We start from the raw sequence: 22,710 nt of genomic DNA, 5'->3' as shown, positions 1-22,710 counted from the left end.
ATCTCTGATCTCACTGTACCATATTGGTAACGAGCTGTAAATTGTTAAGGGACTTTATGAGCACATAATAAATAATGCCTCAAACATTGCCATGATAGTGAGTTAAGGGAATTAATGCAATTGTAAAATGTAATTATTAATCCGACATTGAGGCAATTGTAATCAGAGTCATGACATCGAAAATATTAGTATGCCTTTTTCACCAGCAGTTAGTTTCAGAACATTGCAACATATTAGACTTAAAATCATGTACTATGTTTCTGGGCAATATACACTATATGTTTCATTACAATTTACATGGGGGTATGTGTTACACACTGTTGATATATACACAGTGAAGCAAGCAATACATTATTTCTTTCACTAACATGCATATCTCTTTAAGCCTTAACTGACAAGAACATCTTTAAAATAAAATGCTTGATGTGATAGTAATTTATATGATGGAATATATGATCATTACCTTATACATCAATGCGGAAGAAACATTTTTGAAGAAAACGAGAGGGGAACGTGATATGAAACAACTCCTCTTCCCCCCTTCCCCCAAAAAGTGTACTTAAATAATAACCATGTACAATGGACTCCAGTTGAAAAACTGATTTACTGTCATACCATCACTATAGGATGGTGTTTTTCAGGGTATGAACAAACTATTTATCATATAAAGAAAGAGTTGATTTTATGGCACTATCTTTTGTCAAACCTATAATAATCTGTCTATCCACATGAACCTTTTCATACTCTCTCAATACAGATAGACTTATATATGGTCTCATATAAGGTAGAAAATGAGTTCCTACCTTCAAGGAGGTCTCCTCCGTCTCAAAGAGCCCCTCAGGACCATTCGCCATGACGATGTACTCAAACTGGCTGCCCGCCTCCTCATCCTCCAGACTCCTGGTAGTGGTGATCTGTCCCGTGGAGGGATTGATCCTGAAGGGCGCCATTGCCTGGTCAACCTGGTACAGTGAGTAGGTCACCAGGCCGTTTGCACCAACATCGGCATCAATGGCCTAGAGTGGAGCCATCAGAAGCATCACACACACACAAAAAAAACCCCACACCATTAGTGGCATGGTCACAACACGCCCTCAACACATTGACGCAATAGCGCATTGTCCATTTACCACATTTTTATGTGCATTCTCTTCATTGTATGATTTCTATGTTTTGTTATCATTTCCCGGCCTTGCTGAAAAACATCTTATAGCTGATAGCAAGCTTTTTACCATGGTTAAATTAATAAACTCAACTCAACTCAAACACAAACACTATCTGCTAGGAAACACAATCATCTTTGTGGTATTAAATGAATAGCTCAAATGGCATTATTATGAGGCTCAGATAACAAAAGTTTAATAACAATATATATGGGACACAATATAAATGAAAATGGTGATTGATTGTTATCCACACATGGCAATTGATGAGATGCACTCAAATTTTCTTTCCATCCATCCATTCATCCAGGAATCAAATCTTCTCTTGATCCCTAGGGTCATCCTTCAACAAATCTATGCATGCTGCTACCTCAAAGTACATATTGTGTACTATGGAAGTATGGAAAATGATAAGAAAGTATGTATATGTTCACTTTTTTAGCACAATGAAAAACAGTTAATTCACCCGTTTCAGAAAGCAGGGGGATAATTTCCCTTAACATACGTTAAAAACAGTTTGAGGAAATTCAATTTTGTGGAATTCTATCTATATCTTCTTTACATCCAAATAACGCTACAGTCACTCAATCCATATGCATATTCGGGTCTCATTTCCCTTTGATATTTGTGCTAGGATGTCACTCTTAGTAGAGAACACTAAGATCAGAGAGGAGAGATAATATTGTAGAAAATAAAGAAGCTCCTAACCTCCACCATGATAATATCCGTTCCTACTCCAGCCACTGATGACACCCCAGCATAGTAGGACTCCCTTGGAAACACGGGAGCATTATCATTGATGTCTTGGAGAAGCACATAAATGTAGAGGATGCTGGGGTCGCTCGGCTCTGTATGAAGACGAATAAGCAAGGGAAAAATGGGGATGACAGACATTTGAATATATATGCAGAATTCTGCTGGGACATTCTGTTAACCCCTTCCTGAAACTATGGATCATCAATTCATTTTTTTTCATAAATGGCCCATTGTCTTATTGGAAGTGGTCTTTGATAGACAATACTGACTCCCCCCCCCCCAAAAAAAAAAAAAAAAAAAAAAAAAATCAATAAATAAAATCAGATTATCCTATCAAACTTTTAAACCAAGACATATAGATTTCATGACACTTTTTGATAACAGCAAAGGAATAATGCCGGAGAGCACTGCTTTCTCTATTCAAATAAGAATGACATTGACATCTTTTTGTTCTTTGCTTATCATGGCAGTAAATAAGAAGGAAATACTGTCATATTATCCAAAACCTTCTCAAATAAAATTGCACACTCTATATAGTGACAGCATGCAATGGTACTTTTCACCATGTAACATGATTAGCAGTTGACCGATCGGAATGCAAGAATCTTGGTAGGTGTATAACTCACCCGTTGCACGCTTCTTCCTCCTCTGTGATACAGCTGGCTGGTCATCAGAGGCCGTCTGGTCAACAATGGATGCCTGTATGACCACTGAGTAGTTACTGACCACTTCCCTGTCCAGTGTCTTGTTGGTGTAAACTGTTGCCTTATTGTCAGTCTGATTCAGCATGAAAGCAGCTTATTGTCAAACAGAGGTTTAAAAAAGAAATCAGATTCAGCATATAATAAAAAGCTATATTCACAGCAGAAACTTGATTAGAGTTAATCACATCACAAAACAAGAGACCCGCGGGTCTAGCGCTCACCTGAGTATCGCAAGTTCACCTTTCACGCAGTCACTAATCTAAATTATTCACAGCTCTACCAAAATTTGACCAGGCGTTCTCAAGTAGAAGATGAAAATGTACAATAAGGGCCCAAATGTTTTAAGATTCCTTAATTTGGGGGGATGGGGGCCCCCTGGGGCACTCTGGGTGGGGCATGGTGCCCATTTATATAAATTGAGATCCTGACCCACTAGGGATGCTACCTGCCAAGTTTGACGAAAATACATCATGAGGTTTTCAAGAAGAAGATTAAAATGTACAATTCAGGCCCCCATTTGGACCTTCCCAACCAACCCCCCCCCCCCCTTGCCCCCAAGAGGGGCTCCCCTGGATCTCCTATGAACAAACTTGAAACTACAGTCATTAATGTACTCACTCATAGTGTCATCTTAGCTCTATAACTTCTGATTCTAGAGAAGATTTTAAAAGATTCCTTCATTTTGGGGGTTTGGGCCCCCCTGGGGGCCCCCTGGGTGGGGCATGGTGTCCATTTTAACAAATTGAGATCCTAACACCCTAGGGATGCCACCTGCCAAGTTTGGTGAAAATGGGTCATGGGGTTCTCAAGAAGAAGATAAAAATGTACAATTTAGGCCCCATTAGGACCCTTCCTCACCCCCCCTCCCCTGGGTCCCAAGGGGGGCACCCCTGATTCTACCATGAACAAACTTGAAACTACAGTCATCAATGTACAAACTCATAGTATTAACTAAGCTCTATCACTTCTGGTTCTAGAGAAGAAGATTTTTACAGATTCCTTAATTTTGGGGCGTTTGGGACCCCTGGGGGCCCCCTGGGTGGGGCATGGTGCCCATTTTAAAATAATGAGTTCCTAACCCCCTAGGGATGCTACCTGCCAAGTTTGGTGAAAATGGGTCATGGGGTTCTCAAGAAGAAGATGAAAATGTACAATTTAGGCCCCATTAGAACCCCTCCCCACCCCCCTCCCCGGGGTCCCAAGGGGGGCACCCCTGATTCTGCCGTGAACAAACTTGAAACTACAGTCATCAATGTACAAACTCATAGTATTAACTAAGCTCTATCACTTCTGGTTCTAGAGAAGAAGATTTTTACAGATTCCTTAATTTTGGGGCGTTTGGGACCCCTGGGGGCCCCCTGGGTGGGGCATGGTGCCCATTTTAAAATAATGAGTTCCTAACCCCCTAGGGATGCTACCTGCCAAGTTTGGTGAAAATGGGTCATGGGGTTCTCAAGAAGAAGATGAAAATGTACAATTTAGGCCCCATTAGAACCCCTCCCCACCCCCCTCCCCGGGGTCCCAAGGGGGGCACCCCTGATTCTGCCGTGAACAAACTTGAAACTACAGTCATCAATGTACTAACTCATAGTATTAACTTAGCTCTATCACTTCTGGTTCTAGAGAAGAAGATTTTTACAGATTCCCTAATTTTGGGGGGTTTGGGCCCCCCTGGGGGCCCCCTGGGTGGGGCATGGTGCCCATTTTAACAAATTGAGTTTCTAACCCCCTATTGATGCTACCTGCCAAGTTTGATGAAAATCTGTCTTGGGGTTTTCAAGAAGAAGATGAAAATGTAAAAAGTTTACGCACGACGCACGACGGACGACGGACGACGCACGACGCACGACGCACGACGGACGCCGGACGAAGGGCGATCGCAATAGCTCACTTGAGCCTTTGGCTCAGGTGAGCTAATAAAATGTGTTTGCTTTTCCATTCAAAGTGAAAAAAAAAGCTTTAAAGCTTCATTTATTTTGGGCCCACAGTCTGATCAGTATCACTCAAAGGTGTATTGTGGCAGATGTGGACTATGAGCGTGGAAAAATAAGTGCCATGCAAAATTTTATGTCAAAACATCTAAAGATAAGTGGAACTGTTCAAGAGGGTAGCATCTCATGTATCATTAGAGAGGGCATATTTTGTGCTTTGGAAACCTGCCTAAACAGTCAGGCTCATTCATTCACATTTCAAGCAAAATTGCAAAGATGCATAATAAGTAAGGTTGTGTATGCAAGTGTTCGACTAACACACTTCCTAAGTCTGAAAAACAATTAAGTTTATACTTACTCATATCAGTGGCATCGATAATCTGGTATTCCACTATGTCCCCCTCATTGGCGAAAGCCTGGACGATGGCGACCTCGAGCCCTGGTGGCTGTTCTTCCATGATGTCATTCACACTGCAGTCACAGAGACAGATAAGGGACTTACACTATATTCCCCTTGATCAGTAGATATTGTTTCAATGTTCCTTTACCCTACACATTTTACTCAATGGTGATTTAACATGCTCTTTGATGGACACCATATTCATTTTAAGGCAAGGTCAGACTGGCAAAAGATCGAAAAGTTTAAGATCGCAAAGTCTTTGCGATCTTTTGTCATGCGGTCACACTGGCAGCCAAACTTGGATCAAGGAGTTTGGATCATTGGTATGCGTGCGCAAGACAGAAGAAAGAGCGCGCCGTCTGATGGCTAGTGATTGTGATGTAACAATGCACATCTGTACATGATAATGGCCTCGCGCTTCGGAGAAACCGTCCGCAACAGATCGAGAAGTTTGGCAGGGGTGGGGGAAATATTCCTAGTTGGAGTGGGAAGTTTCGTAAGTTTTGTGAGAAGTTTCGTGGGAAGTTTGCGGTCACACTGGCGAAACTTCGAGATCTTAAAGATCGCGAACTTAATCTTCTCGATCTTTTGCCAGTCTGATCCCGCCTATAGTCTCTCAAGCAAAGCATATCAATACCACAAGATTGCATTTTCCACCATGATACACACACCATGTATATAAGTAACTCAATTTGCTAGGCTAGTGTCTCATTTATGAACCTCTCACCACACACATTTAAATCACACTTTTGACACTGTTTTCACTCAGGGCTCAAGTTTGGTGAATGACTCCTCTCCATACATATAACAGTGACAGTTTTTTGTTTCATGTGATGTTATACAAATAATGTATGTTTATGAGTGCAATGGACAGAATATTTCATGAGGTGAAAGATGAAATGATCCATTCAACGAGGCGCAGCCGAGTTGAATGGATCAAACATTTCATCTTTTACCGAATGAAATATTCTGTCCATCGCATGAATGAAAAACATTTATTATTTGTTTTATATAACGCCTAAAATAGATCCTTGTCATTTGATGTTTTATTAATTTAGAAACAAAGAGAGAATCTATCAAGATCGCGAGAGTGCTCACTGAGCGCTTTACACTACCGCACTGTCTAATGTCGCATACACACACTGCATGCAAACGAAAGCGTTTTACACGCGTATGTGCCGGGCTCTTAGCGAGCGTGCAATGGACCAAATCATATGGATCAACTAGAAATGTCGCTATGGCGACTGCTATGCCTCCGCCATAATGCATGATTCTCCTAATAGGTCTAGATAGTCCATGTGGACAATGTGTGATTACATTTTCACAAAACTGGCAAAATATTGAAATGACAAGTTTGTCAGAAATGTGTTGAATGTTCACCTTCCTTGAACTTGGTTTAATTGGATGAATAGGAGAGCATGTATTTGGGGATTTAAGGACTTTAACTTGACTTTGACCCATTCATACATTTATGCATTGAGTAATTTTCATGGTACCGGTATGGAGAAAAAGTGCAATTTCTGTACTGAATAGTAAATTGTTACCATGTTCATCTGGCCTTAGACCCTAAAATTCATAAGATAATCACTTTCAGGTAGAACATGCATAGATATGCAGTAGGTTTCACGATAAATTGAGCCACTTCCGAGATATGGAGGAAAAAGTTAGTTCAGCACTTTCACTTGATCTTTGACCTTTTGACCTTTGAGGCAATAAAAAAAGAAAAAGAAAAAAAAACTCTACAGAGAATTTCTATTAGGTTACACATGCATACACCAAGTGTAAAAAAAAAATACTAATCCTGCTGGCATTGCATGAACATGAGGGAAATAGTAAAATTTTGTGTTGCACTTGACCTTTGACCCCTGACCTTTGACCCCATGAACCCTACATTCTCTAGATAATCACTGCCAGTCAGTACATGTATATATACTATGTTCCATGAAGATACCTTGAACAATTTTCCAATTTACAGAGAAAAAAAAGAAGTTTTAATACTTTTACTCAACCTTTTGACCTTTGACCTTTGACCTCATGACCCAAACTTTCACCAGAGAATCTAAATTGGGTAATACATGTATACACTAAGTTTCAAGAAAATATCTTCAGGCATTGCATAGATATGGTGGAAATAGTGAAATTTTATGTATTTGACCTTGACCTTTTGACCTTTGACCTTGAGCACGTGCACCCAAAAGTTGATAGGCACAACTTCACCCCCTAATACACATACATGCCAAGTTTCATCAGGATACCTCAACAGCTTTTGATAGTTACCTTGTCCACAAAATTCATTACGGACGGACGGAAAGACGGACGGAAGGACGGACGGACGGACGGACGGACGGACGGACGGAAGGACGGACGGACGGACGGACAACCCGAAAACATAATGCCTCCGGCACCACTTCGTGGCGGAGGCATAAAAATTGCACGGTAAATGGAGCCACAATTGCACGGATGATGATGTCATAGTGAAATGGGCCGAATGATCAATGGCAAACAACCAATCAAATGACAAGGATCTCTACAGGCGTTATATAATATACAATGACCTAAGTACGTGGAAATTAGAAATAAGCAAACCAATGCTAAGCCTCCTTTCATGCATTCTTTCAATCAAGGAAGAACAGACTAGATCTGCATACAACGTGGTTATGCCAGAGCCTTTGCTGGTCAAAATAGCTATGAAGCACAATTTATCATAAAGTTTACCAGAAACGTCAAGAGGTGACCCCTACTTACAAGATGACATTATCTGGAAAGACTGGGTTCTCTACTTGTAGTAGGATGGTGAGAGGAACAGCTCTGAAATTAGCCGGGTCTCCTCCATCCGTAGCCACAACAGTCAGCTAGAAGTGGTGGAGAGATGATGAGAATTGAGCGAAAAGATCAGCCCTACTCATACCTAGGAGAAAATTGCGTAGACTTCCACAGAAATCCACAAAGAAGCTCTTTTTGGTTTCTATTGGTTTTATTGGTTCACACCGGTTTCTTTTTGTACTCAGTAGAAACTCCATCCAGAAGTACAGCTGTTATATGCCTACATATAAAGACCACAAAGAAATCCAGTAGAAACCCATAGACTTCAAGCCAACAGGATGTCCAATAGCTAGGTCTAATTGGTCCTATTTGTTTGTTGGTTTCGAGGTGCATGCAGCATTGGAGCCCTATACAGGGTCTTCTATCGGTCCTATTGGTTCCTGTTGATTCTGCTGGTTTCTATTGGTTTCCTACTGGAACTATATGATAAAAGCTAACCTATAAATGCAGTCAACTACAGCTCATTACAAACATAATTCTACTTCTGTTTTCCTTGCCATTGATGGAATGCAATTGCAAAGTAATGCCAACAGTGTTTGTTCTGGGCATTTTGCTTCATTCTGTGTCTGTAAAAAAACAAAGTTTCTTCACTACCATACAAATTATTTGGTGTCAAATCCTTTTCTCATTTGAACAGACTCCAGATCCAATCATCATAACTGTAGCCTGGTGTAATGATCACCAATGGGTAGACTGAAAGGAATCCAAGGAGCTAAAATGTAAGCATAGACGTAGATTTAAGGAAACACACCTTTTAAAATGATACCAAAACATTTGTTAAATTGGTGCATAAGTAGGTACATATTTGAATTCATAAAGGTACAGTATATACTGTGTACTTACATTTTGCCACATGGATGCATTATACAGGCTGCCTGCTGTGTAAACATCCCCTTGGGTGGGGTCTGTAAATTCAAACAGCTCTGAGGGTGGAACGAAACTGTACGTCACCTGACCATTTGGAGTATCCTGGATTAAAATGAATAATGCTTGACTGAATGTACACTGATTGACAAACAAAACTTAGTACATACATGAAAGTGTGGAAGAGATTCAATTTCTGCTCTGAAGGTAGATGTAACTGTTGACATTGCTATGGGGAAAGCTTGATAATGAAGTGCCACTTGATAGATTTTTTTCAAAATTATGCATATTCAACTCTTTGCTTGCCATGTTCACACTACCGACTCGGTCAACGACTTGCCAACTTTGCATATTTCACTCAAATGCACAACCACACAAAAAGCAATGGATAGATTGCAATAGGCCAAAGTACATTGAAAGCATCACAGAGTTACAGGTTGGTCGTAATATTCTACCATACACCATTGCTAAGCTTGCAATTTTCTTCACAACTTTGCTGTACTGCATTTCTAACATAAACACTTATTCAAAAGTTACATGGCTTTGAAAAACATTTTTTCCCAAAAAAATTGCTCTCATGCGTGGTGGTCTCAAAATAATGTGGCTCATACCTAGTGGCACAAAAAGAGTTGGTACAGGAATACTGAGCATCAAATCTATTCAGAATTTAACATGTACATCACAGCCTACATATGGATCACAGATGTAGAAGTATGCAATGCAAGCTGGATAGAGTACTTACTGGAAAATCCCCATCAAGTGCCGTGATGTTTGCTATGATCAGGGTTCCGACTTCTGACTCACGTGAAGCAACCACAAAATATCTTTCCTCCTCAAACTCAGGAACATTGTCATTTTCATCCTGGGGAAAGAAGGAAACAAGAACCACATGAATTATAACTTATAAGCATTTGCATAAATGTAGCACTAAATACTTCTAGGAAATACTGTCAATGAAGAGGTCATTGACCTTTTTCATCATAACGGTTTACTGTAAAACGAGGAATTTTCGCGTGCATTTTAATTTCCCGAATTTCGCGAGCGCCAAGATTCGCGAAATTAAAATGCACGCGAAAGTCCTTGTGTACACTATACGCATTGAACGCCAGTGGCATTTCGCGAAAATTTCATGCCATGAAAAAGGCTGTCGGCTCCAATTCGCAAAAAATTCATGCCGCGAATATATCATGTTTTACAGTATGTGACTGAAGAGAGCCATGGGACTCAACAAACATTAAAATCTCCGGAGATCCAATGTGTCATCAATTTCATTGTAGGACAAAAGTGTGAAGAGAGGTTGTAGAAGTGCAATAGTGTATGTAGTGCATTAGTAATATTGCCGGTATCAGTATTATAATCTTTACAAGCAACAGCAGTAGTAATAAGAGTAGTAGTAGTAAGAGCAGTAGTAGTACTTAGTAGTGACACACACCATGTCCATGAGTTATTCAGAAAGAAATACACTGTATACATTCATGTGCTCTTAGATTCATATGTCCATACCTATTGCATATGATGAATGAGTTGAATTTATGCATTAAACTCCAAATTGTATTCACATGAAAAATTGTCAAGATCAATCAGGTTTACATGCAGTTTCAATCAGAGTGATTTTGAATGATTAAACTCACCATGACTAAGACAGTAACGTTGGCTACAGCGGTCAGATTAGATCCATCCACGTCCACATCAGTGACCGTTACCTCCAGATAGTACATCCTTGGTCCCATCTCATAGTCCAGTGGATCGAGAAGGGAGAGGTTTCCTGACAACGGGTCAATGCTAAATATGTCGATATCGCCGGCGGTGATGCTGTACCTCAGACCAGCGATGGAATCTCGATCAAATGCCTTTAAACAAAGATTTAACAACACAAAAGTTGTGATTGAGTAAGTGTTTTTATTTCAAATGCTAGCATACATTCACCTAACAGAACGTTACTTTCAACAAATTACCATATCTTGTTTGGTCCACCCCAAGAGGGGGTGGACAATACTGTAAATCACGATACTTTTGCGGCATGAAATTTTTGCGAATTGGAGCCGACAGCCATTTTCGCGTCATGAAATTTTTTGCGAGTTGCCTTTAACATTCAATGCATATAGTGTAGACAAGAACTTTCGCGTGCTTTTTGATTTCGCGAATCTTGGCTCTCGCAAAATTTGTGAAGTTAAAATGCATGCGAACATTCCTCGTTTTACAGTATTTCCCCATTTTTTTATACTACTTGTGCCAATACCATTTGGTTGATAGGATAATTAAAGAAGCACTTCTTAAATACACTATTTTTTTCTCTCTTTGTAATGAAAAAACAAGGACCCTCTACAGTCACAGGAATATGATTACAACTTGTATTTCATATACACCAACCTGTTTGCACACAGGGACTAAATAAAATTGGTGTGATTAATATCAAAATGCTTTTTGATACTGATTTCATCATCAGTGTCAGAATGATAACCTTAAAGTAACTAGTTTTGATGCTACATGTATGTAATTTGTTGTTTAAAGTGTCACGGTCATCTGTATGTCCTTGTATACTATGTGTGATATCTGAGTGCATTGTCATGTGCTGGGATATATTCCTCATCCAGTTACAGATTAATAACTTAAAGACTTAAAAAATGATATGTAGAGAGTATCATGTATTCAAAACCTTTCAATGTACCATTATCCATGTTTAGATAGAAAGATAGATAGATAAATAGATAGATAGATGGATGGATGGATGGATGGATGGATGGATAGAAAGATAGATAGATAGATAGATAGATAGATGGATGGATAGATGACTAGATAAATAGATATTCATATACATTGGTGTATTTCATCAAAACAAGAATGGTTCATCATTTCATTTCAACTACATTTCTTTTTATTCGGACATTCTAAGCAGTTTGAAAGTTTGACTTCAGTCGACATACACTGGAGCTCACCTGAAGAGCCAGGAAGTTTTCAATAGGAGTGTCTTCAGGCAAGTCGACTTCGTACTCCTCGGGATCAAAGATGGGCCGGTTGTCGTTGATGTCCTGTACGATGACGGTGACGGTCAGAGTGGAGCTCAGGGAAGGGAAGCCAGCATCACTGGCCACGACGTCCAGCTCATAGCGGTCCTGCTGCTCCCGGTCCAGAGGGAAGTTGGCGAATATGTAGCCAGTGATGGCGTTGATGCGAAACACATCCGACTCCAAAGAGTACTGGATGCGGGAATTCCCTGTGAAAGGCTGGTCTCCATCTGTTGCCTGTATAAAATCCAAGTATGGAGTTGATTTGATGCTAAATATTTACACCTGGTACAGCAAAACCTGATGTCTCTGCTTGCATGAAACTTTCCTGACTATAGCCAGGAGCTAAGATTCGCGAAAGTAAAATACACCATAAAGTGTTTGTCTACACAACGCATTGCATGCCAGTGGCAATTCGCAAAAAAAAAAGGTCATTAGCTTTAATTCACAAAGTTTCATGCCGCAAATGTGTCAGGTTTTACAGTTAGTAAATAAAGTGCTCCCACAGATAGGCATATCTTGCACACCCCTGGAGTTTGTTTCATGCAATGCTGCTTATCTGTAAACCGTCCACTTCACTGAACTTATGGAATCACTGCCTCAAAAAAGAATGTCATATAGCAAGCATATGAGGCTGTAAAACTGTACCACATTGACATTGGTTATACCAAAGAATTCTAGCATCATAATTACTCAATGTGGTATGGTGAAATTGCCACTTATTTTACATCCTCATGCCATCTATGTAAGTAAGCGAGGGCAGGACCTCCGAGTTTTAATCTTGTTTTTATTTTTCAGCAATTGCTCAACCTTTAGTACAAATTTCAAATGTTATGATACTTCTTTCCTATATTCCCATGCAAGCTGGACTTTTCCATCAACTTACCACCACTCGTCCAACTTCGACATTACTTATTTGCTCTGCCACGAGGAAGGTGGTAGGATAGGAGGTGTTGAATTCAGGACGCTCATCGTTGACGTCGTTGATGATGATCTGCACAGTGACTTCTGAGGTCTGCATGAGAGGAGGGTTAAAAAGAACATCAGCAGATTAAACATAATTTCGTCATCCTACATGAATGCAGCAAACAGATTTCAATTGTAATCAATCTCACTTCATTTGATAAGAGTGCAATGATTTCATAAGCAGGGCTGTAATTTTTTTCTGTTTGAACACCAACTCACAACCAAATTCTCCAGTGCTAGAGTAATTTGTGTGACTATGATTCCATAGAAGGCATTCAAGACAAGGAAAAGTAGAAATTATGCGGTGCGTAATATATGTCCCCGCCAGAAGTAGCATTTAGTAGCAAAATGTACAATATAGGTAAAAAGATCAAGGTCAAAGGTCAAAGAAGTCAAAGGTCAAAATTCTGTGTAGAAGTTTTGAAGCCCTCACCTAGTGCCACCACATAAAGCAAACGGAAACGAAATCGGGTTAGAAATGGCGAAGGAGTAGCATTTGGTAGCAAAATGTACAATACAGGTCAAAAATCAAGGTCAGAGGTCAAAGAAGTCAAAGGTCAAAATTCTGTGTAGAAGTTTTGAAGCCCTCACCTAGTGCCATCACTTAAAGCAAACGGAATTGAAATCGGGTTACAAATGGCGAAGGAGTAGCATTTTGTAGCAAAATGTACAATATAGGTAAAAAATCAAGGTCAAAGGTCAAAGAAGTCAAAGGTCAAAATTCTGTGTAGAAGTTTTGAAGCCCTCACCTAGTGCCATCACATAAAGCAAACGGAATCGAAATTGGGTTAGAAATGGCGAAGGAGTAGCATTTTGTAGCCAATGTACAATATAGGTCAAAAATCAAGGTCAAAGGTCAAAAAAACTCAAAGGTCAAAATTCTGTGTAGAAGTTTTGAAGCCCTCACCTAGTGCCATCACATAAAGCAAACGGAATCAAAATCGGGTTAGAAATGGCGAAGCAGTAGCATTTTGAAGCAAAATGTACAATATAGGTCAAAGGTCAAGGTCAAAGGTCACAACTGAAATTCTGTGTAGAAGTTTCAAAGCTCCCATGTAGTGCTATCATATAAAGCAAACAGAATCAAAATCGGGTTAGAAATGGCGAAGGAGTAGCATTTTGAAGCAAAATGTACAATATAGGTCAAAGGTCAAGGTCAAAGGTCACAACTGAAATTCTGTGTAGAAGTTTCCAGTGCTATCATATAAAGCAAACAGAATCAAAATTGGCTCATAAATGACAGAGAAGTAGCAAATTGAACATTTTGATCACACACAGACGCACAGACGGACGCACAGACGGACAGACGGACGGACACACAGACACACACATGTACGGAGCCCGTTTCATAGTCCCCTGCTCGAACTCGTTCGGCGGGGACAATTATCTTAATCCACACACAACAATTCTACACCTGTGGAATATTCACAGAGTGCAAAACTGGACTTTCAAAAAATACAACAAAGGTATAGAATAATCTGTCTGAAAGGTCATGCAAAGCTACCAATTGAAGGTTGAATAAATTTGATTCAGAAACAATTCAAAATATCTGGCTGTGTTCCCAAGCCACTAAAGTGACACCATTACCATAACATGAATTCAAATCACAGTGGCCCAGTTCCATACAATTTAAAAATTCCCCAATCATTCAGAGCATGAAAATGAAAAATATCTACAGCAAAAATCTTTACCAAATTTCCATCAGAGGCAGCTACAACCAGGTCATATGATGATGTGACTTCTCGGTCCAGGGTACCTCGAACACGAATTTCACCACTGGTGATTCAAAAGATATGCAAGAAAGAAGGGAGAGAGATGGTACAACAATGCTATTTTATTGCAACTGACTAACAAATTGCTCTTCACGGACGTAAATAAGCACTGATTATTCAGTGTTTTAGTAGTAGCAATCATGATTTTTTTTTCTTTTTTAATCATGGGCACACACACTGAACAAAAACACTGATTAATTGGTGCTAATTTCAGTCGATGAAGGGAACATATTCACTCAGTTGCAATAAAAACAACATGATGCAAGAATTTGTTTATCTGAATGCTGTATGAGTTGTACACATCCACAGCAATGAATTTAAGTGGTAATGTTGAAGAAGCACAGTAGAAATCAGATGCCCTAATGAATGAAAATGCACATTCAAATCTTTCTTCAAATTTGATTAGTAACTATTGTTTATCCATTTGTTTGTTTGTCCTACATCCACTGCTTCATCTTGAGTGGATATTATTCTGAATTTGTGGGAACAATTTGTCACCAAGCATAAGAATATCCATTGTACATATTTTTGAAACCTCTTCAAAGATTCAGGTTCTGTGAGTCCAGTTTTGATCATCTGCATGACACAAATTCTTACAATTAGATAATGCTGTTAAAATGATGATTATAAAGAAAGCAGGGTCATCATTAATCCATTGAAGACTAGACCTGAGTATACTCAGGCAGGTGCCTATGGGAAATGCATGTTATAGTAAAGTCAGCTTGTCCTCAACGGGTTAAAAATACAGTATTGTACCTTTCGATGATGGTCAATACTTACGTGGTATCGTCTTCAATCATAAAGGTATCATCTGTGTTGCCAGCCACGATGCTGTATCTTACAAGGTCCAAGTCAGGGTCACTGGCCTGCGAAGTGAAGGCAGATAATTAATGTAACAATGACTCTCAGCTATCCATGAAATACCACAGTATTTTTCATTAAAGTTTTCACAGTAGTTTAATGACTGTAAAAGTAGAATTTTCAGGGTGTTGAAATTTTCAGCATTTCGCACAAGCAGAAACTAGTGTGAAAATAAAAGCACATAAACATTTTTGCTTGCCATATGTTCCAGTAGTTGATGTCTTGATTCCACGCAACTAAAAACCCATGACGCTCTTCTTACCAGGCCTATCGCGAAAAATTAGACGCTTGAAACTATCCTCTATTACAGTAAGATGATAATCTTGTTCTGAATGACTCTAGAAATACCTCAATGTCATGGTCTATGTTTCAAATAAGTTATTTCGCTTTTAACAAAGAGAAATCTGGGTTCAGCCACACTAAAAATTTTGTACTATGACCTCTTACAACATAAGCTATTCAAATTGACCATTGATATATAAATCTACACAATGCATCTTCTTTGACCCACAGAATCAACTTTCAAACCAAAAAAGGCATCAAGCAATGTACCTTACTCTAGGTGCCTTGTCAGAGTTAAGATTATTCTGCCAAAATTCTGTGTAACAGCAAGCTTTTTTCAACACTGATGTAGTATAATTTGAAAAATATAGTGTCATAAGCGGAAAGCCTCATATTCACTCTAATCCCCTAAACTCAATAGAACACCATAAGCTGTGTTTACTTAAGTTATGTATGCCACCTTGGTACTTTGTAAACTCTCCATGACACACAAAACATACCACAACGGATATGACAAGGGCGTCGGCGGGCAGATTCTCAAAAGCGGTGGTGGAGTAGCCTCCAGGTGAAGAGAACTCTGGAGGACTGTTGTCCGTTGCTGGTATGACTAAGATGTCCACATAGACCAGAGGAGTTCTGTGGGCCGACAAAGAGGGCAGCAAACTTTAATCCACTGCATGAGAGGCTCATGCATTAGCTATGAGTCAAGTGGATCTTCACAAATGTCATTTTATATTTTGCATTATCATCATTAGTTCATTTCTTGAAGAAGAGAGGTTTGCAGCAACACCACGTGAATGTAGTCCTTGAAAGGACTGGTGTCTGGCAAAAGAAGACCCTAGAAAGAGGGGAGTGGAGGAGGGAAGCAACATAGGAAGTCATTAAAGGACAAGTTCACCTTCATAGACATGTGGGTTGAGTGAATGCAGCAATATTAGTAGAACACATCAGTGAGAGTTTGAGCAAAATCGGACAATCCGTTAAAAAGTTATGAATTTTTGAAGTTTCTGCTCAGTCACGGCTGGATGAAAAGACTACTATAGCTTGTGATGTCACATGAGTACAATGATATAAAGAAAATATAAAGAAAATTCAACATATTTCCATTTTTCTCGCATAACAAAAGAACACTCGACTTCTCTCTTTCAGAAGGCAGGGGGAGTAATATTACCCTTAACATACGTCAGTAGCAAGTCGGAGAAATGTGCACTTTATTCAAAAAGTAAAGTTTTGTGAAATTCTCTTTTTATTTTCCTTATATAGTTGTACGCATGTGACATCATACACTGTAGTAGTCTTCTCTTCCAGCAGTGACTGCGCAGATACTTAAAATATTCGTAACTTTTGAACGGATTGTCCAATTTTCCTCAAACTTTCACTGATGTGTTCTACTAATATTGCTGCATTCTCTCAATCCTTATGTATATGAAGGTGGACTTGTCCTTTAAGTGTAGCGATGGAAAATGCTGACACTCAAAGGGCAGTGGTGAGCTGAAAGATGAGGATGCACTACTGGAGACAAGAGAATAGGAGACAGTTGTAAGAGAAAAATAGAGTGAGAATCAGGTAAAGGGTTTGGAAGTCGGTGGGAGGACAAAGAAGAACCACAGAGGAGGAAGGAGAGGGAGTAGAAAGTTGGACAATCATGGAGGTAAGAGAGTGACGTGATGAAGATGTGAAATTCTCTTTATATCATCTTCATTACAACAGTGATCTTCAGAAGGGTCACCACGGTTACCTCCTGTTTGGGTCATCCGCATCCGTTGCTTGGAGAGAGATGATGAAAAAATTGGAGTCCACAATCGTCCCAGCATTAATGAGACGGATGACCACATCATCACCCTCTCTGATCACTGAGAAGATAGCGCTGGCTTCACTGGTGACAAACTCATACTCTACGACTGGTGGATTAGATGAAATGTCTGCATCAAGAACAGCAATCTAATAATAGCCAAAAAGAAGAAAGTACACAACTCTGGTGAAACATTCCATTGGTTGGATAGATAGGACGATAGATAGATTGATTAGATTTAAAAAATCCATCTATTTATATATCAGTCTGTAGATCCATCTTTCTGTGTATCCATCATCTGTGTATCAGTATTTTCACCATTTTAAATGTTTGTCTCATCTGTCTGTCCATCTGTCTGTCCATCTGTCAATCTATTAATTTATCCAATATGCCTATCTATCAATCTAATGTATCAATTTCTTTATCTGTGGAAAACTGAGCAGAGAAAATGGGATTCCGTCGAGATACGAACCTGAGACCTCTGGATGCTATCCAGATGGAATCCCATTTTCTTTGCTCAATTTTCCACCAATAGATAATATTCATTCTGATCAGTTTTTCTGTTTGCATTTGTTACATACTCAAAAAGCTGCATCACTTCGGTGATCCCTCGCATTTATCCCCAAATTGAATTATCCTTCGGTTTATGCCAGGTTCAAGTGTGTACGTGAGTGTCACATACAAACAAACTGCTATAGCTTCTGACCATTTGAGCATTGAGAATTTAGGGTTTCTTGGATGGACACTGAACGAGGGCTTTCTATAGCTCAGTCAGTATAGCACCGGGCTAGCATCCGGAGGTCTCGGGTTTGTATCCTGATGGAATCCCATTTTCTTTGCTCAATTTTCCACAGATAAAAAAATTGATACATTAGATTGATAGATAGGTAAATCAGATAAATTAATAGATAGACAGATGAGATAAACAGTCAAAAAGGTGAAAATACTGATACACAAATCTAGACAGAAAGATGGATCTACAGACAGATAGATAAATAGATAGATAGATAGATGCATCATACATACATACACACATACATAGATGGACATTCGTTTATTTGTCAATTCTTTTGTGACAGAAATATATGAATATCGACTTCATCACACTCCTACACCTCATAAGAACTACATGAAACCACAAAAAAAAAATATCAAATTCATTAATACTGTACTGTATGCAGAATGTATCAAAATTGCAAATGCAAGACATTATGACATTCCACAATAATACCCCACTGCTGAAGAGACAATGGGCCGGATGCATAAACACTAGCAATTGCTCGTGCTACCCTTTTACTCGAATCCGTATGCATAAAAACAAGCAATTGCTTGCGAGTAGGAGATTTTGGTAGCAAGCACAAGCAATTGCTTGCTGCCCACAAGCAATTGCTTAGAGACCAAGCTATGCATAAAACATACCTTTTGCTAGCTCTTGCTAGCAATTGCTTACGATTTTCCAAGCCCTGGAAAATGAGCTTGAGCTTTTGCTTAACTGGGACGTTCCCTTTTAAGTATGATTTTCATATTCATGAAAAAAAGACCACACTTGTGCAGGAGTGGTATAAATCTACAAGAAATTACTCCTAAGTAGTGTAAGAAACTTTTTAGTTTCAACACAGGAATGCCCAGTGGTTAGCATGCAAAATGTGATGAAAAACAGGTAGGATGTCTGACTTTGGTGGAGAGAAAGGAGACCTCTCTCCACGTGCAATCTGGCAGATCCGGGCAACTGTAATCAGTGATGGAAATCAGCCAGTACGTGTGTGTGTAGATATGTATGCGCTTCTATGTGTGCATTTATGAGCAGGAAATGTTCCCGCACACACATGCCCTTTCAAATACATGTTGTCACATTCGCCTTTGTTCTTGTGTTCGCACAGGCGTGACGTCCTTTTTGTTAAAAACGCAAGCAATTGCTTGTGCGGGATAAGCAAAAGGTATGAGCACAAGCAAAAGGTTATGCATATGGATTTAAGCAATATTGCTTGAGCTAGACCTTTTGCTAGACGAGCTTGTGCTTTTACTTAAAGCAATTGCTTGTTTTATGCATTTGGCCCAAGGTATTATACCAGTCAGATGTGGTAGGATTGTCTTTGAGATCTTTTATTTTCAAGGTGATAACTGATTTAGTATTTGAGGGTAATAAACTGGAATGCACATGCATTTAACGCTTTCATGAATAAAATGCTGAGATATGTCTTCCTGATATATTATCATGATTTGTGAAGTCATCACTCTGCTATACACACCGCAATCACAGTGAAGTTACTCTCAGCATTCTCCCTCAGAGGAACTTTGTAGCGATTCACGTCGTCTCCAGCAGTGAACTGGTTGGGCACAAACTGCGGGGTATTTTCATTCCTGTCCAAGACGGTGATGTAGATGGACAGACTCTCACTGACCAGTTCCAGCACGGTATTGTTCTCCTTAGCAACAACCTACACGGGTGGGACCACACACAAATTAAGGAGATTAGCTGTGTCATTACTATTGGCAACCTGGTTGCATGCAATGCCAATGAGGAGCTCATCCTGTGTTTATTACACACATAATACACATTAGTGAGGACATTAAGTAAGAATTATATAACAAAGCTACCTTGGAACAGTCGTTAGGTCTAGTGCAGGAAATTATCAAACCCAAAACTTGAAGAACTTGTCATATAACATAAATCACATATGACCTGTTTCTATGGAAGCTTGCTAAAACTGCTTACATTAATTCTCTGATTATATATTTGTTAAAAATTTTGGACTCTAAGCTTTCCAACTATGGAAAACTTGCCTCACTTAAATTCAGATACTGCAGACATGTAATTTTGATGTATTCTACCATGACGGTGATGACACTATAAGCTAATAACCTCTGTCACATTGTTTCAGACAGGGCGCTAAAAAATAGTTGTGTTCTAAAGCCTTATTCGCAGTCATTCCCACACAACATCCAAAACTGTTACTGCCGGTTAATTTCAAGAGTTCACCATTCTTTACTTCATTGAGGCCCACGCTCAATGATCTAAAAAGATTTCAATTTAGAAGTATCAATGACCTTGTGAGAAAATATGCTGTTTTGAGAAGATCAGTCAAAAGACAATACGAGACATTCAACATCCAATCCACTCTCTATGTGTGTGTTTGTTTGCTTGTTTTGAAAAGGTACATTGTACAGAGAGATTCCTTACAGATATTGTGTAGTTGCTTCTCTCTTCAGCATCAAGAGGTAGACTTGCCCCATTACTGAGAACGAGATACCCTCTGTCTTCTCCGATGCTTTCCAGGACAAAGGTATTGGTGATGTCTGATGTGTAGTACTGGAGCTGGGGAGTTTCATCCTGCATTAGCATGGAAAGAAGGATACAACGCTATGATAATGATTTCAATATACAACTCCTGGAGATCATTGATTCATCATCAATTATTTACCATTTTCAAAAGCATTTCATCACTGGGCTGTCAAGACCATGTACCTCAAATTTTGGTGAAAATGACTTTTTTGCATTTATGGTCAGATAATCAGTGAAGTGATGTCCTGTCTGAATCCTAGCTATCTTACCAAAAAAATGAAGTGAATTAAGTTATCACTTGCAACAATTATTTGGCATTTAAAATACCAATGGATTGGTTAATCTCTTTGAATATGAAACAAGATGATTTCTGCAAACAGAATTGAGTCAGAAAATAATTAGGGAATCTCTTCATCATCTTAAGTGCTTGTAATGGTATATATAGATGAGACAACACTGGATTACTTACAGGTTCCAAATCAGGATCGGTAGCTTGAATAACGAGAGGTACTGTTTGAGCGACATCCGCAAAGACTTGAGTGCCAACGGCCGAGTTTTCGTAAATGTAGCCATACATGGCGATGACGGGAAGGAATGTGGGACGCTGGGAGTTGATTTCTAAGATGTCAATGATGACTGTTGCCCTGGCAACACTGGCACCTTTGCTTGCCTTGAAGGAGACAAAGAGGAGAGAATACCATGAATCATGATGAAAAAGAAAGATTTGTTTCATGAAAGACGAGTAAACTTTTACAGAACGAGAGTATCAAAAAGAGCCAACCAATATTACTACACCTACAATATGTATCTCACAAAGGCTAATAAAAAAAAAAAAAAAATCTTCCAAAGAAGAAACAAAATATTACAGAAAAAATTTGCATGTTCTTTCATCATGCACATCATTTCTTGTCATGTACCTACAAAGAAAGCAGACTCTTGAGGCATTGTAGAAAAACATCTGTAAGACCATCTGCCTGTTAGGTGATACACAGAAACACCCCTGAATGATATAAACATAATTATTATGAACTTAAATTCTACTCCCATGTGAGCATTGTATGTGAATAAAGCCGATAATGTGAGGCAAGAAATGTGCACAATTAAACTTGTGCACCAGTCTAGTTAATTCTGTAATAATGATGCCTCATGTTCTGTGCATTTTTTTTTAGCATAATATAAAAAGAAGTTTGACACAGCTATAAAGTTATGAGATTCACTAACTCAGAGTGCTGCCGGCATATAAACACAATTCAAACACATCATATCATATCAAACTGATAAAGGCACCGTATATATGCATAACATCACCATTTCAATCTAGAACTTACGGTGACTTCCATAACAAAGAGATCATATTCTGAGTGACGAACAGTTTGAAGCAGCGTTACTGAAGCATCCACTGGGTCAATAGCAAAGTACGACATATAGTTTGTAGGAGATCCTGGAATGAAATATAAGAAAACAGTTAGTTAAAAATCACAAAATCATTGAGCCAAAATACAAGCTTTGATATGCTAATGTCCTTTTGCCTAAATCAGAGACTAATAAAAGAAAAACATATCAACACAATGAAGAAGTGTCACTTTAGGTTTGTTCTTCTTCCATCTAACACTTACTCACATGGATACACTTGTTTTCATTCACGCTAATGTTTCTATTTACTATTCTTCATCCCAAACACAGTACTGTTGTGATATATTCTACCATGTATTGTTTGGATTTTGGCCCTAACTACAAACAAAATAAACAAGAATCTTAGGAAACTTCAATAAAATACTTACATGTCTAATAAAAGCTGAATGTATCTATCAAATGTGGCTTAATTATGATACCTTGTAGAGTGGAAATCTCCTTACCTGAATTAGGTATGTGTACCTTCTTTGCAAAATCAAGTACTTTTTAATGTCACGATAGGGTCTATCATAATCAAATTTCTTTCATTATTAAAGCCTTTTCAACACATACAGTCATAAAGTACCGGGTAATGTAGCTCCATCTAAACCTGTGTCAATGAAAAAAACTACTATTATTTTTCCTCATTTCTGCTGCAAATGTGTAATGGTGTGGCACATACTTTAAGTATCTTATGGGCAAGTTCACATAGATAA

At 39.0% G+C, this 22,710-nt stretch overlaps 2 protein-coding genes and 1 long non-coding RNA gene across 3 annotated transcripts in view; all 3 read right to left on the bottom strand.

The window, feature by feature from the left end:
* LOC139731362 (protocadherin-15-like) overlaps window positions 1-15,785 on the bottom strand; it is a 30,534-nt gene extending 14,749 nt beyond the window's left edge. Inside the window, exons 1-13 of the mRNA XM_071642254.1 lie at window positions 15,774-15,785; window positions 15,165-15,250; window positions 14,304-14,388; window positions 12,533-12,661; window positions 11,578-11,883; window positions 10,273-10,491; window positions 9,384-9,503; window positions 8,621-8,746; window positions 7,700-7,806; window positions 4,913-5,025; window positions 2,546-2,716; window positions 1,872-2,011; window positions 804-1,016 (exon numbers count right to left, since the gene is read on the bottom strand). Of these exons, the coding sequence (XP_071498355.1) occupies window positions 804-1,016; window positions 1,872-2,011; window positions 2,546-2,716; window positions 4,913-5,025; window positions 7,700-7,806; window positions 8,621-8,746; window positions 9,384-9,503; window positions 10,273-10,491; window positions 11,578-11,883; window positions 12,533-12,661; window positions 14,304-14,388; window positions 15,165-15,250; window positions 15,774-15,785 (1,827 nt within the window). The remainder of the gene's footprint in view (window positions 1-803; window positions 1,017-1,871; window positions 2,012-2,545; window positions 2,717-4,912; window positions 5,026-7,699; window positions 7,807-8,620; window positions 8,747-9,383; window positions 9,504-10,272; window positions 10,492-11,577; window positions 11,884-12,532; window positions 12,662-14,303; window positions 14,389-15,164; window positions 15,251-15,773) is intronic.
* Window positions 15,786-16,032: 247 nt separating this feature from the next.
* LOC139731284 (uncharacterized) lies at window positions 16,033-19,744 on the bottom strand. Its single transcript, XR_011710959.1, has 3 exons — window positions 19,569-19,744; window positions 17,266-17,468; window positions 16,033-16,163 (listed from the first exon to the last, which is right to left on the bottom strand). It is a non-coding gene; the product is annotated as an uncharacterized lncRNA (long non-coding RNA).
* A 13-nt stretch (window positions 19,745-19,757) lies between these two features.
* LOC139731361 (uncharacterized) lies at window positions 19,758-22,026 on the bottom strand. Its single transcript, XM_071642252.1, has 4 exons — window positions 21,931-22,026; window positions 21,072-21,272; window positions 20,501-20,650; window positions 19,758-19,850 (listed from the first exon to the last, which is right to left on the bottom strand). Exons 1-4 carry the CDS (start codon window positions 22,024-22,026, stop codon window positions 19,758-19,760), a joined length of 540 nt encoding a protein of 179 aa, XP_071498353.1.
* Window positions 22,027-22,710: the final 684 nt, after the last annotated feature.

The sequence above is a fragment of the Diadema antillarum genome, unplaced genomic scaffold, assembly GCF_040938485.1.
Source record: "Diadema antillarum isolate AM-2024a unplaced genomic scaffold, OU_Dant_1.0 seq00000368_RagTag, whole genome shotgun sequence".
Taxonomy (NCBI): Eukaryota; Metazoa; Echinodermata; class Echinoidea; order Diadematoida; family Diadematidae; genus Diadema; species Diadema antillarum.
Note: the sequence above shows the minus strand (reverse complement) of the source record. Positions and strands in the feature narration are given on the sequence as shown.